This window comes from Cupressus sempervirens, chromosome 10 (genome assembly GCF_028749045.1).
Source record: "Cupressus sempervirens isolate cs-2001-9-10 chromosome 10, ASM2874904v1, whole genome shotgun sequence".
In the NCBI taxonomy this organism is placed as follows: domain Eukaryota; kingdom Viridiplantae; phylum Streptophyta; class Pinopsida; order Cupressales; family Cupressaceae; genus Cupressus; species Cupressus sempervirens.
In genome coordinates this window covers 91,073,123-91,092,655 of record NC_143127.1, presented here as the reverse complement: position 1 = coordinate 91,092,655, position 19,533 = coordinate 91,073,123, and the positions used below count along the sequence as shown (strand labels likewise).

The window sequence follows — 19,533 nt, the reverse complement described above, 5'->3', positions numbered from 1 at the left end:
CTTAATGTATTGCGGTTCAATTATAATTGAACTGCATCTCTTGAACAAGTTGGTTGCTCATAATAATAAATCTGCATGGATATTCATTTCTAATCAAAGCTGAAGTCAGAGCACACTAATGGTATCTGATCTGTAGATGGCATCAATGACAATTTTCCAAAAATACTATCCATACAAACACTCATACAACAAATATTACAAGATTATATTAATACACATGATATTCATATAATATTCATACTAAAAACCCTTTCAAAAGGGACTGCTGAGTAGATTTGGACAAATAACTAATACTGTGATATTCCTAACACCACCCTAATTACATCATTCTCCAAACAGGGAATAGGTAGATGGACAACTCTTGATGAAAATGTTCAACAGTTCATAAAAAACACAGCGTATATGGACATATATATCTGGATCTACCCATGGTATTCAAAGGATATGGACAAACACATCTTGATCTGCCCATGGTATTTCAAAGGACATGGACAAACACATATGTTCTTCATCAGTGATGAATAGGGACACATACTTTTGTTAACAATTATGTCCAAGGACAAACACATCCAATTACAATTTCCAACTATAATTGGAGACAAACCCATCAAATCACAAAAAAAACAATTGGGATTGGGGACACACATCCAATCATATATACAAATTCATAATTTTGTTTAATAAATTTAATCATCCTCATTGTTCTCTGTGAAGGGTCTTAACTAGTGGATTTAAATCCATCCTTCATTGTCGTGAGCAACCAATACCATTTGTGTATAGCTGGAAAGTACCAAAAGAGGAATGGGAGGATAGGACTTGCCTATTTTGTGACACGGGGGCAATCGAGACAGAACATCACTTTGTCATGGACTGCTTGGCGTACAGTGACATCAGATCCGGGTATTCAGAGATGTTAGAAAACAGCAGTATGGGCCACTTCTTTGAAGAAAAGCAGCTAAATAAGACCGCAAACCTGATCATCAAAATACACCAAAGAAGAGAAGAATTAGTCAAAGGATTACAGCTGGATTAGGCTAGTTGTTAGCAGCTGGGTCCCATAGGCTGCTTTGGCCTCGTGGACGTTATTAAAATTCTTTATTCATTCATTCAATCTTGCTGTTGAGGGTAACCCTGGATGTTGAATACAATTTGTAATGATATGCTCCTTTTTCTTATACTAGTAGCATATAGTATTCTTTGATAACTGATATCTCTTTGAAGTAGACGAATTGGATTTGGAGGAATGGTTTACCTTGCTTTTGATAAACATTGCAATTCTGTCTATAGTTGAGGCATTTTACTTAGGCCCTTCCCCAATCGGGTAAATATTATAGCTTCTAGGGTGACATCTCTATTGTTCAATATCAACAAATATTAAAATATCTTTTGCATCATCATCATCTAACTTGGTTTTTATCCCAGTTAGTTGATTGATCAAGGAACAAAGCGCGTTCATGTTTTGAATAATATTGTTTGCTCAATTAGCTTTTATTTCAAGGCCATCTCTACACTTGATCGTTGTGACTCGAACAAAAACCTGAGATCATTGTATACTTGCTTTGAGGTTCATGGCAAATCAATATGGTTTATGTATGCATCTAAAAATCGAAGACTGGTCATCACCCTCCAATCTTTGGTCATCCAGTTTGAGATCTTGTGAGCATTAGACGGCTTTGATGTAGTCCCATTCATAATGTCCCACAAATCCTTTTCAATAAGGATCAGCTAAAGCTTGACTAACCAAGTGTGAAATCTTTACATTAAAATTTCTTGATGGCTAATCTCTCTCTCTCTCTCTCTCTCTCTCTCTCTGTCTCTCTCTCTATAGTTATGTATGCATGTGTATATCACTATATAGCCTATAGGTATATGTATATTTATGTATATATAGGCATGCATGCACACACACACACACATGTATACACACACACATGCATGTGTATATGACCTCTAAATAAAATGTAATATTTAAGGTGTCAGATTCCACTGGTAGTGCACCTTTATGATACCTTTTTAATTCGATATAACTAAATCTTTTAAATCAAATTATAATAGAAAAACCCACCTTTCCAAGTTGCAAAGCACTCAATAGCTCATCCAACGATCAAAAGGGTGTCTACTTCTAGCTTCTAGCAACACTTTTTTCTCAGATATGGTTAAGATATGATATATATATATATATATATATATATATATATATATATATATATATATATATATATATATATATATATATATATATATATATATATATATATGAGAGAGAGAGAGAGAGAGAGAGAGAGCCGGTTTGCTGGTATAACAAAATCTTGAAATGGGGTGTGGGCTCGTTAGTACAAAAAAAGGTAAAAATTATATATAAATTAAGATTAGAATGCTACAGAGTATCATAAAAACAACAAAAACACTATAAACTTGTAATCTTAGCATCATATCTATTATCAACACCAAACTATTAAAATAAAATTCAGTTCAAGTATGATTGTTTAGACTTTCAACAATTAGAACTTTATGCTAAGTTTCAATCATCTAATGGATTATCTAAATCTTCTTCTTCTTCATTAAAGGCATTAGTTGGATCACAAACATTGTCAATGTTATTGAGATCAATTGCACTAATAACATTACTGCTTTCCAAGTTGTCCAAATTGTACAAGAACTTGTTTGTTTGTAATTTAACATCCTACTTGAAAAATGTTATATAAGTAGCTTGCAACTCCCTTCAGCTATGGAAGATGTTATTTAATGTTTCAAATATGATTTATCACTATACAGAGCTTCCAATTATTTAGACAGGGGTCATTATTAGCAATTGGAAACAAAAATTTCACTGGACGAAATCTTGAGGGCTAGTTTAATTTGATGTAATAAATATTTGAACTTTAGCAAATTTTGTTTTTTAATGTTAAAAATCTTTATTCAAATTTTGTTATAATTGTTTTCTGCACTAAATTATAGAATGTCCCCAATGGAACTTTACCTGATTCGCACTTGGTCTACCTAGGTCTGCCATTGTTAGACCTAGGATCGACCTGGAGGAACTAACCTGCTTGGGTTTGAACCCAAGTGGAACCCAAAAGGGAACGAAGACCAGGATCAAGAATCGGTTCAAAATTCGCCTAGTTCGAAGGGCCAAGGGGAGAACTGGGTAACTATATATATATATATATATATATATATATATATATATACACACACACACATACATACATACATGCTAAAACTTCCGCAGTTAAATTGTGTTCTGTCCTTGGAATACATGTATACTGTAAAATGATAGACTCTATTCACTCTGATTTTTCTCTAGAAGAATTCTGTGATATTCTTGATCAAGAACTGTTGAGTAATTAGTTCTTCAAGCTTCACATCAGTGCCAATTTTTCTTTATGAATATGCATCTAGATTATATATCATTATTATGCCTAAAAAATTAAAAATGCATTCCTTAAGTTTGGTGAACATATGCACTGCATGGCAGTCCTATTGTGCTAGAATCTGGTTTATTGAGTTGGGGGTCTAGGAAAGTGGGCAACAGTTTACTAACTCTTAAAATGTGATGCGAATTTTCAAGGAGTATAGAGATGCCTTTGCATGGTCATAGAAAGATCGAGTTGGCATGTTGGCTCAGGTTGGTCATAACTTCATACACTGGGAGGTGGATTGCATTTTTTATTTGTATAGCTAATAAATTTTTCACAATGAGTCTTCTGATTTTGTTCATAAGTATTAGATACTTCACCAATGCTGCTTACCTTGCACGATTACAATATGCCTAGATATTTTGAAATGCAAAATTTCCAGCAGAAAAGATCCAAAAATTTGATGCTTTCCTATTCTGGAAAAAGAGAGGGTCACTTTATAATATCATTAACTTGTTTAATCATGTGTTGGAACTGGTTTTAGGCTTTCTTATTTCCTTTTCTTACTTTCTATCATCTACTTGGGCAGGTTCTTATATGTCGAAATGAGGCAGAGAAGTGTTTAATAGAAACATCCATCAATTCCCTTCGAATTAGTATTAAGGTGAATTTTCTCAATATATTTGGTCTGTTTATGTTATTTGAGCTTTATCAATTTTTTTATTAATAGAATTCTATTTACACAAATGAAAAGGCAATGGAGTAATGGCTGACCAAGTTGATAATTTGAAATTTTAAGAAGGTTTTGATAGAGAGAATAGATAAAGATTATAATCTTATGAGAAATGAGCTACTTGTTTTTGCCCATAAATCATGTAATTTCTTATATTGATTAGTATTCCTAATGGTTGATATGATTACAAACTGCAAACTCGTATTTAGTGTGTGCGCAGACAAAATAAAAAGAAAACGTTTGAAGAGAAAGAACAATCAAGTTATGCCTGCATTCATTTACTGAGGTTAAGTGGATTGGAAGACTGCAGAATCTCCCATAACTCCTGAGAATTCTGTTCATTGTTTAAGTAGTGTCTCATTGCCTTGCTCAAATGCACACAAAACTCTTGTGTTTTACAACCCATGGAAAATTAACAATGTTTTTGAATACATCTTTGATTTGGGAAATTCATCTTATTGCGACCATTGACTTGGATTCACTGATTAAGGAGTAGCTTTTCTGCTAAATTCACCTACAAGTTCACAGTTCAACCTAACCTAATCATTTTCTTTAAGATTTGAATTCAATCGCTTTGTAAGTTTCTTTCATCAAGTAGGCTCCTAGTTGACAATGTTTATGAGTTAATATCAATGTAATGCTACATCATTTTATGCTCCTTGCTATTAGGAATGTGGTCAAGTATAAATTATAAGTAATACTTTGGAGTTATGCAAAGCAACAGAGGAAATAATTGTTAAATCTGTTTTTGATCACCATTTTGTTATTTTCATTTCAGTTAAACTCTAGGTTGCATGGGTACGTGCACCCACATGCATACCCACATACCCAAGTACCGGGTACTCGGGTGAGAGCATCATTGCTAAGGACCTTGATTAAGATTTCTGATGTTTGTTTTGGTTTCTTGTTTGTGTATTAGCTTGATAAGTCAGAAGTTTATCATTTGCAATATGTCATTCTTATAACTCATATGATTTATGATCTTTTTGTTCATGTTTAAAGTCTGCTTTCACTGTTAAGCATCTAAACACTTATCATATAATATTACTACTATTTACAAACATATTGCAAATCTGAAACTGAAAACAATACATTACATTTGCAAACTTTATCACTGTTCTTGTTTTGAAAAACCATTGTCATGACACATATTTTCCAATTTTCTATAAATATTAAATTATATTTAAAAAAACATTTGACACACTCAAGTACTCCCGTCCCCTATTTTGGAAAATAGCCGTACCAGTACCGGTACCCTAAGCACCGAAGTACCCCCATCCCCATGCAAACCTAGGTAAAAATACATTGATTCCATGTTGACAAAAGAATTTGGTGTCTATGAGAAGACAACACTGTCCAAGTGCAACCTAGAGATAGACTTGAGTGGTATAATTATTGTCAACTATTATAGACTGGAAAATTATTCCTTCTAATGAATCATGTGTTGAGCTCTTAGCTTGGATAGGAACTTCTGCACATGTTCATTGTGAATGTGTGGTTAAAAGTTGAAGTGGTGCGAGGTAGTATATCTTGTATTCCACCTTTGGGATTAAAGTGGGTTTATGTTATTTAGCTAATTAAGTCTAATAAAAGTGCATATAATCACAAACGATTCAGATTTATCTTCCATCGAGTCCTTAGTGGTGATAATGATGTTTTCATAATTGAATTATTAAAGTTTAGTTTTAGCTAAACTAGTATAAAGATAGGAGCAAATTAGATTATGTAAGCATTTTGATTCAGATTGTCTTTTGAAGGAGTGAAAGACCAAGTTTTCCAAAGGACTAGAAAATTGAATGTAAGATTAATTTGTTTTCATTGCAATTGTGAGTTATATCAATGGTGGATTTGTTTATTTATGTTTTTAGAATGAATGAAAAGCAGGTCATTAGGTCTAATTGTTTGTGTGTGATTCCATTTTTCTTCCTGGAGTTTGGAATTTCATTGATTTATGTGATTAATATAATGTTTTCAAAGCATTAGGTAATTAGTACCTGTGATTGGATTTCTAATACCAAAAGGATGCTCCCTTTGGCCTAGCATGACGTTCAGCCTACTGCTGGTATAATGGAATAGATACAAAATCTTTCTTTGTTGTTCCACCATACTCAAAGAAAAAATGGGACATCTTTAGGATGTCTCCAATTTGTTAGAAATCCCCCTCACTAAATATCTGATCCTCAAATGATCTACCTTCGTTGTTTCATCTCCCTTGCATGTTCTGTTTTTTGTGTTAAATCTTGGCATTATAACCAGATTAGAAAAAATATCTAATACAAATTGTGGTGGGAAAAGGGGTAAAATGGAATCACACCCCATAGACCAATAAAAAAATTACACATGCAGTTTGAGAACTACTACAAAGGATTGATTAATGAAGTCAATACCCATTCCCAATCTTTTTTATTCCACCATACTCGTAAAAAACTGGGACATGTAAAAAAATGGGACATCCCTAGGATGACTCCAAGCTGTTAGAAATCCCCCTCACTAAACACCTGATCCTCAAATGACCTACCTTTGCTGTTTCATCTCCCTTGTAACTTCTATGTTTTGTGTTAAATCTTGGGATTATAACCAGATTAGAAAAATATTATAATACAGGCTTTGATGGGAAAATGGGTAAAATGGAATCACTCCCCAAAGACCACTAAAACATTAGGCTTGCAGTTGGAGAACTACTACCGAGGATTGATTAATCAATCAGTGCCCAATCCCAATGACGGGGTGTACTATATTTGGTAAGATCTTCATTTGTCTTTATATGATCTTTTGATTTTTTCTTCTTCCTTGGCTGCCATTCTTGGAAATGGCTATTGAGATAACGAGTACCTCGTGGAAGCTATCCTCATGTATGGATAATCCTTTCATGACAGTCATTGTGAGGAGATGGCCAACCTCTATGAGCATTATCATGATTTGTTCTTCCAGTTCAAAAAATGACAAATCTGGTGAAGTTGACCAGTGACACAAAGGTCCATTTCTGGGGTAACATAACCAGGAATACAAAGGTGCTTAGCTCTAGTGAACAATGCTAGCAACATCTTAACTTGCACTTTTGTTTGTAAGATGTTTCTAAAGACTATAGAAATCCTATTAAGAACTGAAAATTATAGTGCTGGTAATGCTCCTTTCACAAGCATGATCAATTTGCGTAGATCCTTACCCTATTTTGATTACCTTTTAATTGGGATTTGGTAAGGCAATAATTAATTAATTAATTAAAGCTATCACAAGGCACCCATTTTATGCGCATCATTATTTTACTAATATTCGACAAATTATTAAAAAATGAGTTTTTTGGGTGCCAACTATATAGTTAAAAATAAATATTAAAAGTCATTCTGAGGGAAATGAAATATAATATTTTAAATTTTTTCCTAGAAGACATCCCTCCTAGCGAATCTGTTAGTGGGTTCTTATAGGATTCATAGGTCTGCCAAATGTTAGAAAATTGGTGGAGATTATAGTGAAGAGTCAACATATCATTTATAGAGCTGTTACTTCAGTATCTGATTGAGTTGCAGATTGAAGGTATTTAATGAAAGGATGCACATAGCAAATAAAATGATATTCTACCTCTTGCAAGGGTACGGAGGTAAATGTTGATTAATTGAACTAATATGTCAGATATGATCAAATGCCAATTGTGAAGTTCTTGAAGTTCATTAGAAAATATTCAAAAATAAATACTATCAAATAGTGAGGGATGTGTTTAGTATTTGCCTGGGACTGTCATAGTTGATCAAGCCAGAGCATATAATTTCTAGGCCTAGGCCTTATTTTCTGTAGAGAGTGCCATATCATTTGTTAAGAGGGGCATGTGGTTGTAGAAAAGGGGCGGGGAATCGGGAATAAGGTGCTGTTTCAGTAGAAGGAGCTGCTTTGAGTTTTCAAGGGTTTAGATCTCCACATACCAAACACAACCCTATGTGGGGTTAGCGATTAAAATATGTTGGTTGTTGCTATTATTTGAAGATTCCAACAGCATATTCAGTCATAGGAGGAGGCTATATTGTTGACAAGGTTGAAGATTTCAATGTGCTTTAACCTTGATGACCTATATGAGCAGATCAAAGGTTTTATCAGCATTTTCTTTCTTTAGAACTTGCATTTTTCTTTAGCTCTATATATTTGTAATATCAGATACTTTCAATTGGTAATTTAATGCTTTATATTTGAAAATTTTGAAACTCCTAATTGCTGGATCTTATCTGAAATATCTCCTCAACCCAAACCCTTGAAATAAATAAAACTTTATTTATTTCTTAAAAATCTAATTTATCCTCATCCTAAGAAGTTCTAGACTCTTCTAGAAAGTCTTCATCCTCATCCTAGGAAATTCTAGACTATTCTAGAAAGTCTTTATCTTCATCCAAAGTCTAGACTCTTCTAGAAGATGTCTTTAAACCTAATCCTAATCCCCTCCTAACCTTGTCACATTCCCTAAACATGCGTTAAGACTTACTAACCCAAGCCAAAGTTAACAAATATCTCCTCTTTCACCCACCCTAATTAAATGCCATCCACTTTCCTATCCCTAAGCTAATCCTAAACCATCCTAATCCATCCTCTAATCATTTGCACAAGCCTAAGCAAGCTTAGAACCTTCTTAATCAAGCTCAAGTCGAAATTGCTCTCATCACCCTCAAAATATTTCAACCATAAAACTTTATGAAGTCCACTAGGTCATAAATGACTCTTACAAGCCCTTTTATTGCTCTTACAAGTCATTATGAGGGTCTTTATGAAGATTTTATCCCTTGAGCCTCCTTTGTTGACTCATCCTTCCCCTTTCCTCCATCCTCTCACCATGTGACATGTGTCACTCCTTGATTGGTTGTAAGGAAGCACAATCCATGTGCTCTCCTCTCATGCAATCTGAGCCCTCCATAAGCTTTTTCCCATCCTTGCATCTTAGCCCTCAAACCCTCAAGCCTCTTGCCTATAAATTGGATTCTTCCCCTTTGCAAAATAACACAATCCATGAAGTAAAGTTATAATGCTATTTTGAGAGCCAAATCCATACTAAAGCCATCTATCCACACCAAAAATCCACAATCATCCATTGAAGCCTTTGGAAGCATATTGAGCATACATCCTATCCATTTAGATAAAGCTACTCAACAAGAGAGCTTCTTATTGAGAGAGTCCATTAATGGCTCATATTCTCAATTGAGAGCTCATCTTAGTCTATCTTGAAGTTTATGAATTTTGTTTAGTTTGTAGAAGCTCTATTTAAATTTGGTTTCTATTAGCATACTAACATTGCTCATATACAGTGAATGTAATATTGGTTTATGCATTGCTATTATATTATGATTTTGTCAAACATTTGTTGAAAGACAGAAAATGTAGCTTGACAGTTTACAGTTGTATCACAGCTGCTTTTCCTACTAGTTTGTTGGGAACTTCACAGACAAATGGAGATACACAATTCATTTCGAGTGTAGTGAAAGAGCTAAGAGTTACTGTAAGAGGAATCTTAGAAGATGGCAATATAATTTTCTGAAAAATCAAGAAGAAAGATTTCCTTTTGTAGATTTATAGGTAGAAGAAATCTTTGTAGATAGAGCAAAGAGGAATGAAGGAAATAGCATGAAGCACATGTTAGACTAATGTGTCATTGATGTCAAGACCAGGATGAGTATGGTGGTTCTAACAGAGATGACATTACAGGTATTAGATCAAATAAGTCCATCTAATAATATATTTGTACAGATTGAATGGTGGTTGCATTAGTACAGATGAATGGTGGCTGCCTATATCCTTGTGTTTGAAGACAAATTTGTGTTGAATAGATCGAATGGTGCCTGCTAGGGTGCTTGTTGTTAGAGACGAATTATAAAATTCTGTCCTCTGTGGAGTAAGCTTCTTGTGAGTCAAACAGCCTGATAAGATTTGAGCACTATACTGAACACGGCAGGTCTTCAGCAGTGAATACTGCCAAACTCAGATAAAGACAAATTATTTCTGCCAAACTCACAAAAAGACAAATTATTTCCTCCTTCGCTAAAGACATTCAGATAATGCATAAAAGGCAGACTTCATTCCGACCATATTGTTCAATCTTGCAAAATAAACATTCTAATGTGATTTAATTAAAGGGAAAGCAAATTTATCGGATGCGTATCTGTTTTCAGGCAAATCAAACAAATACAAAAGTTACAGGTGGATGTTACTAGAGTCTAGAACACATACACACACACAAGTAAGCAAGGAGGTATCTTTGTGCCATTTTCTACAGCTGTTTAGATGCGACGACAAACTTTTATATGCTGCACAACAAAGTCAGGTGAAACAGAAAGCGAAGATTGTTAATTCGTTGAAACGGTGGAAGTTGAGGCACTTGCTTAAAGTGTCGTTTCATTAGTTCATAATTTTTGTTTTATTTAAATGCTCTAAATAATGACACATTGGGAGAAGTTACAGAATAGTTTGCAACTGAACAATCCAAAACAGCTCAACATTATGCCTATATAAGTTTGATGAGTTATTGGAAAGAATGAGTATGTGTAATGAAAAAGTATATCTGCAAAAGCACAGATACAAAACATGGATATAATCTTGGAAAGGAAACAGCAAATATGAAGTATATGTCGACAAGGTAAAAGAAGATATAACAACAACCTGGATGATGCCAGGCCGAGTAGTTGATCTGACCCGTCTTCTGCAGATTATGTTGAGAAAATATTTCTGATTTCAAATCATTATGTCAGGTATCGAATTTGCTGTTCCAGAGTTAATTTCATATCTACTGTATCATAAGTTCTACTGATAGAATAAAGTGGAACAAGATATCTACGCAGATAGTGATAAAATAAATGTGGAATGTATGAGAGATATTATATCTGATTTATAGGGACAATCAGTGTTGCTTTAATATATCTCTGCACACATACAAAGTGTTTTGTGTATCAGTACATGATTTTACTGATGAGTTTTTTCAGTTTGTTCAAAACATATATGATTTAGTACTGTCATTACCACATGTGCAGAAGGGCTTGAATGTAAGTGTTGATCTTCAAGAGTTGAATACAGATTGAAAGCATGTTGATGTTTGTTTAGAATTTGACAATCATTACATTATATCAAACCTTATCAAGTTGAAGTGTTGAAGCCCTGAATGTTGTTGAGTTGGTGCTCATGTAAGAGTGTTGAATATAGTTCAGATTGTATAGCTGATGTTTATGTTGTGAAAGAGTTTATGCTCTTAAGAAGAGAGGGGTAGTTGCTCCTTAGGGTTGAAGTCCTTAAAGTTGTTATTGGACAGAAGGATTTGTTAGACTGGATTAGGACAGTAGCTCCTAGCAGTCATTATCTCGGTGGTTTTCTCCCGCATTGGGTTTCCACGTTACAGTTTTGTGCATTGAGTTTTATGTCTCTTGATTTTGTTATGTTTTCTTATCAATCTAATCTAATGCACTAAACTATAAAACTGACTAAGTTGAAGAAAATTTAGATTAAGTTTTGAAACTAATGATAAGGTATATTCACTACTAATTCAACCCCCCTCTTAGTAGTGAGCCTGTGTTCTACAGTAGAAAGTCAATGATCTTGCATAGGGACAGCAGTAGTTGGCCAATCTATTGATACAAATGTTGCAAAGTATGAACGTGCCAAGGGCTGATTAGGAATAACAATGGGGGAGCAAGTAATTATGCAAACAACCAAACCAACAACAAACACAAGAATGGTAATTGGATCAGCAGCTAGACTCTTGGTGCTTACATTTTTTAAATAAGGAAGACTACCAATCCTTAGGGGAAGAATACCATGTCCTTAGGGGAAGAATACCATGCAGCTATGTTGCTAATTGATCTTCTAGAGTAGACAGAAGAAGGAAAGACGCAAACATAATTGAAATCTAGAGTGAAAGTTAGGCAAGCTGTCCATACCTTCTTTTGATGGCTCTAATAGATGGGCAATATATTCATGGATCTAAAAATGATTATTATCTCAAACAAATCCCATGTTTGAGAAAGAAGCAATGAAATATGCTGCACTTCATTTGGAGTTTGATGTTCATGATTTGTTATATTGTGCGACGGTGACATAAGGATTTTTGCTATGGTTCTTGATGTATCGGAGACAGGATTTGCTTATTCATTGGGGGTTTTACTAAACCACTTAGATTTTGGGTCAAGGAATTGGACCCACCATCTCTATAGGATGAATAAAAAGGGAAAGAAACAAGGAGTTTTCGATAACCAAAAATAGATTCCAGTCCGTGTCATCTCTATTGAGGAAATATAATAAGTCTATTTAGAAAGAATGGCCTAAAAAGGAAAACATGGATGTGGAGACAAAGAATAAGCCATGAAGGAGGAAAGTATGTTTTTCATGCAAAGAGCCTTGGGAAGTATGTCATAGGTGCCTCAATAGGTACAAGTTTCATTGCATTGTGATTGTATTTGATAATGAATAGGAAAAGGAGGAAGTTGAATTAGTCAATAAACATGAATAGGAAGATGTTGAACAAAGAGACCAGATTGGAGTTAGAGGAGAGATTTTTCCTACTCTTTAAGATACACCAAGGTACAATCCATTCAGTGTTTAGAGGAGTCCTACATGGTTAGAGAGATTGTTTTGCTTTTGATTAATCATGGGGCAACCCACAACTTCACTAATGAGCTCCTCGTGGCAAAGAGGAGGTGGATTATTTTGAAGGATTTAAAATTTAAATGTAATGGTTGCAAATGGATTTACTATTACATGCACCAGAAATATATCATAGTTGACCATCATGGTAGTCAACTACTTCGTGACAAACAATTTATATGTAATAGGGAATTGGAAAGATTGATCTAGTTTTGGGAACACTGTAGCTACATTCTCTTGGAAAGTACTCCCAAAATTCTTAGACGATGGAGTTGAAGTTCAAAGTAGATGGAAAAATGAGTAGTACTTTGAGGCATGTCTAATGGAGCACCATAGTAGTCATTGCAAAGATGTAAGTTCTTTTTTTGGGATGGTGAGGTTATGGGCAGCTTAATGTTTTGTTTCTAAAAATGCTTTTTCGAAGGATGATAGAGCTTATTATGCTGGTATTCATTCATAGCTTGGTGTTTGGCAATAATCCTCTTGGTAGGCCACTAGATCAAAGCTTTGAGGAGAGGGCCAAGTCTGTTATAACCTATGTTCCCCCAAGTTTTTGGAATGGGGATGTTGGGGGACATTGGGATGGGTTTTCGAGATGGCAAAATTTTTTGCCAATTTTGGGGATGGGGGGATGGCAAATGGGGACGACTATATAACAATAGGGAAAATAAAAATATATAGAAAAATTTAAAATATTTATATGAAAACATGGATAAAGCATGCACTTATACATAATAGAACTTTAAAATTTAAGAATCAACAGAATTCTTATTCCAAATTTGTGTTACTTTTGAGAGTCAAAGTCTAATTTGTTCTAGAAGTCAAAGTCAAAGTCCCCTAGGTATATGCAAGTCTTTGAGATGTTTTCGGGACGGGGATGGCTGAAAATATACTGGGGATGCATCATCGGGTAACATTAGTTATAACTTATAACCACTTATTACCACACAAAAAGGCATAATGAAGAGATAGACAAGGTAATTTGGGAGATACTTGGTATCAGTCATACTAGATCTGGTTCTAGTCCTTTCACTTCTTCAGTAGTGTTGGTTAAGAAGGATGGTATTGAAATCGAAAAATAGATGAGATCCAAATGCTCAAATCCACAAAATCAATCATTTATCTTTAACTGACAAATGATTACATTCTATGGCTTTATAAAACCATTCCACTTATGAATTAACCAAACCACTAATGACCGCTTATAACTAATAACTAATTAAAAGCTCATTTACAATGAATTAAGATAATTATGTTGATTTCTTGTTAATTACATTATTCTATGTCATGCTCTGTAATTCCTAACAGATGAAACCATGAGGTGTATTGATATAGGGCTGTCAAGATTGTTGAGTTGCATGGGTTAATTTACTTTTAGAAGATTGATCTTCTGTTAGGTTATCATCAGATTAGAGTCAGAGAAGAGGACATTAATAACATTGCATTTATATGCTATTGTTTACACTATGAGTTCTTTGCAATGCCTTTGGGATTGATCAATGCAACTGGTATATTTTCATCACACATGGACTAGGTATTTAATAAGCAATTGTGGAAATTTGTTCTTGTTTCCTTTGATGACATTCTGATATACAACAAATCGTGAGAAGATTATCTCAGACATTGTTGAAATTGTTAGGGTTATAGAGGTATAGTTACTATATGATAGAACTTTTGAATGTGAATTTTTTTTGATAGAAATTCTATATTTGGGGTATATGATTAGTGTAGAGGGAGTCAAAATGGATTAGGATACGATTCACTCTATCTTGGATTGGCCACCACCTAAGACATAGACCTATTTGAGGGGATTCTTTGGTTTGTGTTGCTGTTATAGGAGATTCATTAGTGTTTTTCACAGTTGGCAACACCGTTAATAGGGATGACCATGAAGAGATCTTTCATATGACTTTTTTATGCAACACAAGAAATTTGGAATGATCAAGGAGTTGAGGAGTTCGTGTCAATTTCTAGCATTGCCAAATTTTCAGCCCTTTGTTTTAGATTGTGATGTTTTTGGTAAGCTCATTGAAGTTGTCCTAATGTAGAGCAAACATCCTATAGCTTTTGATAGTGGGAAGCTAAGTCACAAGGTTCGAGTTCGACAACTATGAAGTTTGGATCAAGTTCGGCAAGGTCCAAAAAAATTCGGGGAAAAATTCGACATTAAATTTATCTTAAATAAATATATAAATAAAACCAAAAAGTAATGTAATAATAAATAAAAATATAATATATTAATATTTTACTAATGAGAAGAAGGTTAATAAAAAATATATAAAAATTTAATATTTTTCTAATAAAGAATATACATAATTATTTTACTATTAATAAATAAATAAAAATAGCATACATTATAATAATGTTATTAACTATTGAAACCTAAATTAAAATGAAATACATTATAACAATGTTACTAACTATTAGAAATGGTAGTCGAGATTTGCTAATAGTCGTTGTCGATGCTGCCGCTACTGGGAGATTGTCAGGATCGTACCGCTACAACCACCTTACTATCAGACGTTGAACATGGACGCTCTTCTTCAGACGCAAATAATCTCAGACGCTAAACGACCTACATAAATGACAACTGACGACTAGTTCAGATGCCTCTACTCTAGATGCAGATGTGCAAATGATTCTACTTCAAACGCAAATGATGTCAAACACCAAATGCCTAATGATTTCCCATGCCACAACCTGCAATAGACGACATAAATGATTTGCAAGCTGCGGTAGACAATTTGCCTTGCCGTCCTTCAGAAACGATCTTCAGAAGAAATAATTTTGAGCAAATAGAGCTTCATTTTAAAGTTTTTTTTGGCCGAAAACCCTAAAAAATGACACCTATGAAATATGTTCTCTGCCAAAAGACAGTTAGAATGATTTCGTATGAATTTTCTGCTGAATTTAACGAATTTTTTTTTTTTTTTTTGAAGTTCGCCGAAATCCGAACATGAAGCCGAAAATTCGGCGAACCCTGTGACTTAGGTGGGAAGCTCAAAGAGATGAAAGGAAGATTTTCCATTGCATATGTTACTTGTTATATATGTATTTGCCAAATTCTGATATTATCTTTTAGCAGATAAATTTGTGGCAAGGAGAGATTATAACAGCTTGAAGAAGTTTTTCAATCAGAAGGACTTTTTGTGTAAGATATAGTTTAATTGTCAATAAAAAATATCAAAATTCAGATCATCAGATCATTAGGTCACTATGCAATGGAAAACATAACCTGCTACTAAATCTAAGCATCTAAATACTGCTGTACCTATATAAAATGCAGCTCATTCTAACATCACTAAATAGTAGTTCACATCTATTTACAACTGATGCATATATTGAAATATAATATTGTGTCCACTGTAAACAATGAGATTGAATGTACATCTTATATACTCTGAAGTAAGCTACTGTACTGTGTATATTGATTCTTTAGTAATTTCTGGTCTCATTATAGGAATCCCAGTTTCACCACCCAATAGGATGTGACATAACTGATAGCTTTTCACCAGATCTTACTGCTTCAATGCCACCGTTATCCTTATTAGGATGAATCCTTACTCCATGTGCTCCCTTGTTACTCTCTCTGTGTATCACTGTTTTCTTATTGTAGCTTTTCACAAACTCCACTAGCCCTTTGTAGAAGGGGAGAGGTTCTCGAACTGATTGTATGAACAAGTGTGGCCATATCTTACCTCCTTGTTTACTCTCACTGTACCATCGCCAAGAAGCTTCAAAAACTTAAGTCTTTGAGACCTCTCTAGAAGTTATAATTTGCATGGCAACATTGGAAGGTGTGAATTTTGTTTGACTTAGTATGCATCCTCTTTACCCCATTAAAATTCTCATCATTTCCTGCTTTCCAGATAATATCTCAGTTGAAAAGGAAAGCCAAAACAAATTGTGAACTTTATCCAACTTATTAACAGTTCCTGATAAAATTTCCATCCAAAAAACATAATTACTTACATTACAGTTTCCAGACCCGCACAAAAGAGTTTGCAGATTTCTTTTGCAAAGAAACATTCAAAAATTATGTTTAACAGATTCAGACTTTCGGCAGATAGTGCACATATCAATATCTATATTCGTAAGTTTAAAAGCATTGCGGAGTAAATACCAAATACCCATCTAAATCAGGTCTTTTTAGGCTATAAAATATTTGACAATAGCATCTTGAAACATATTTGACATTGTTTATCTTCTAGCTTAACATTTCAACAATTATTAAGGCAATCCGAGATAGAAACACTTAACATTTAACAGTTATTAAGGCAATCCGAGATAGAAACACTGTGAGACAATTCTTTACAGATTATCTCAACATTAATATTACATAATGGAGTAGCATTATCTGTTTATTGTATTTAAGTTGTTCAACATCCTGGATGCAACCTAGTGGAAATTAAAATCCTTTACAAGCCTCCCCCATAATGGTTTATGTCCTCCAGTTTTACATTCATAACTAGGGGAGACCCAATATTTAAGCTGACTGTTGTGGATGATATTTATAAAGCATTGCATACCTTTCTAATAGCAACTTTTGGCTGAGCATCCTTCAAGTAAAGCAAGATGCTTGCCTCAATGCTGTAAATTCTACCAAATGGATCTGTGAGAAATAACTTTCCTATTATTATCCTGCATGAAATGACAATTAATTACTTTGTTCTTAACCATCTTCCATGCTTTCCTTAAACTATTAAACTCGTTAGATCCTGCAGGAGTTATAATACGCTTTCCATAAACGCATATAGGTAAAGACATTCACTTTTTGACATGCTTGGGAGTTAGCTGAATATTATTTCTTACTAATACTTTCCATAGTGCTTCCCCATCAAGACCTCTTATAATCCATTTTACTGCTAAAACAATGCCATGTTTTTTGAGGTCCATAAGAGCTAATCCCCGCATTGTGCAACTGCATAAAACACCAATCCCAATCGAATGAATGTTTTCCTTTTTTCCTTTTCTATCTGACCTTAAAAGTCTCAATTTGTTTTTCTTTATCGCATTTATGTGTTAATTGCTGAAAAGTCAAGTAGACGCATAGTATAAAGTGTTGGAATCATTTGTTGTGGCTCCAAAAGCTCGAACTATTAATGCCTGATACAAATGCCAGATTTAACCCAACTTGCAGGAGGTGGTTAAGCCATGTCACAAGTCTCCAAGAAGGTCTTGACCACCAAGTCAACAATCTTTCCCTCAACACTGACTGAGCCTTCAGCAACCACTGAAGGGAGACTTGAACCTGTGACCCAAGGCTTTGATACCAATTGTTGTAATCATCTACCGTTGCACCAAAATCTCGAACTATCAATGCCCGATACAAATGCCATACTTAACCTGACTCACACAAATTGGTTAAGCCATGTCATGATTCTCCCAGGAGGTGCTGACTACTAAGTCAACATAAAGTTACAGACTACTTGAAGATAAGATCTCCTGACAAACTTCTCTCCTGCCACCTAAGGATAAGTATTACCTATTCCATCCATCCAACTTTTATTCAATTTTTGTTTTCATCCATAACCACTTCTCTTCTAAGTTGGGGCTAATAGAAAAGGGAACCCACAAGTATTTGACTTCTGATGGGGAAAGTTCATCAAGAGAGGAGCAGAAGAGTGATGGTACCATTGCTCAACTCTCTAGTATTCAGAAGGCAGTCACATTTAAGGTGAGAGGTGTGTTACAGGGTCAGTGAAACATTACTCTTGTTGATATAAGTGCCACTTATAACTTCATTGATGAGGGCTTTGCGGCTATGAGAAGCTTACAGACATGAGAACATGATGGATTTAGGATCATATTAGTTTGTGTGTACACACTCTCTTGTAAGATTTCTAATCTGAGCATACAAGAGGTTCTCTGAGTTGTTTCATGCAGCTGCTCAATACGTATTCTTGTGTGTGTGTGTGTGTGTGTGTGTATATATATATATATATATATATACAGAAAAACCTAAAGATATAAACAAAATTAAGAAACTAAATAATTTGATAGTATGATACTTCATCATTGATCAGTACTAAATGCAAAAGATAAATGTTAAATACTAAAAGATGGTCCAAATATATTTAAATAATCCATATCAATGATGTAATATGTCTACATTTGTGATTCCAATGAAAATCATTAGAGTTATTAAATTACAAAATTTTATTAAATGAATTATGACTCATCAATCATCAGAAGGGGTATAGAAAAGAAAAATCAGCTACTGCAAGTTCAAGATCATTATCATCATTTTAACCCAAGGTGGTTTCTCTCACTTTAGATTCACACCATCTAGCAAGGTCCCTAAGGGTTGCATCCAAGTTGTTAGACTCAGGTGCTACATCCTAAAGCTTTACTGTCCCTTGTGTGTATTAGGGATCCTTATGTGATAGAAGACACAAATTGGAATGATTATATGCTAAGTCTTCATCTCTTTTTGCAGCCAACTAGTTATGCTTCATTGAGTGACTAAAGAAGTGTGTACTTAAATTCCATTCAGCGGAAGAAGAACTTGCAACATGGAGAGCAAACCAACAAAAAATAAAATAAAAGCTGCAAGATTAATTCAAGAATGTTAAACACTAAATTCTACATTACAAGTGGCCCAAAAAAAACCTTGTCTGAGCATCTTGATTACAAGAGGTTGGAGGTACATATAATCTTGACCATGGAGGTACCACCATGCAGTAGCATCCATTTTGGATTGTTCTTTAATATCACAACTGTATGATTTCTTTTTGAGATGAACAAGCCAAATTCTTGCTTAACACTTGTCTCCACCTTTGGATCTTTCAAGAGTTTAATAAATGCTTGCTTGTACCCATTAGTAAGTTCAAAATCTCT

At 34.3% G+C, this 19,533-nt stretch overlaps 1 protein-coding gene across 2 annotated transcripts in view; it reads left to right on the top strand.

Annotated features, from left to right (window-relative positions):
- Positions 1–19,533, top strand: part of ARPC4 (binding protein) — a 170,584-nt gene that overhangs the window by 139,594 nt on the left and 11,457 nt on the right. The window contains exons 5-6 of one of the 2 annotated variants that reach the window (XM_089804918.1): positions 3,949–4,023; positions 4,871–4,939. In XM_089804918.1, the coding sequence (XP_089661044.1) occupies positions 3,949–4,023; positions 4,871–4,939 (144 nt within the window). The remainder of the gene's footprint in view (positions 1–3,948; positions 4,024–4,870; positions 4,940–19,533) is intronic. The other variant, XM_089804919.1, reaches the window with a different exon arrangement.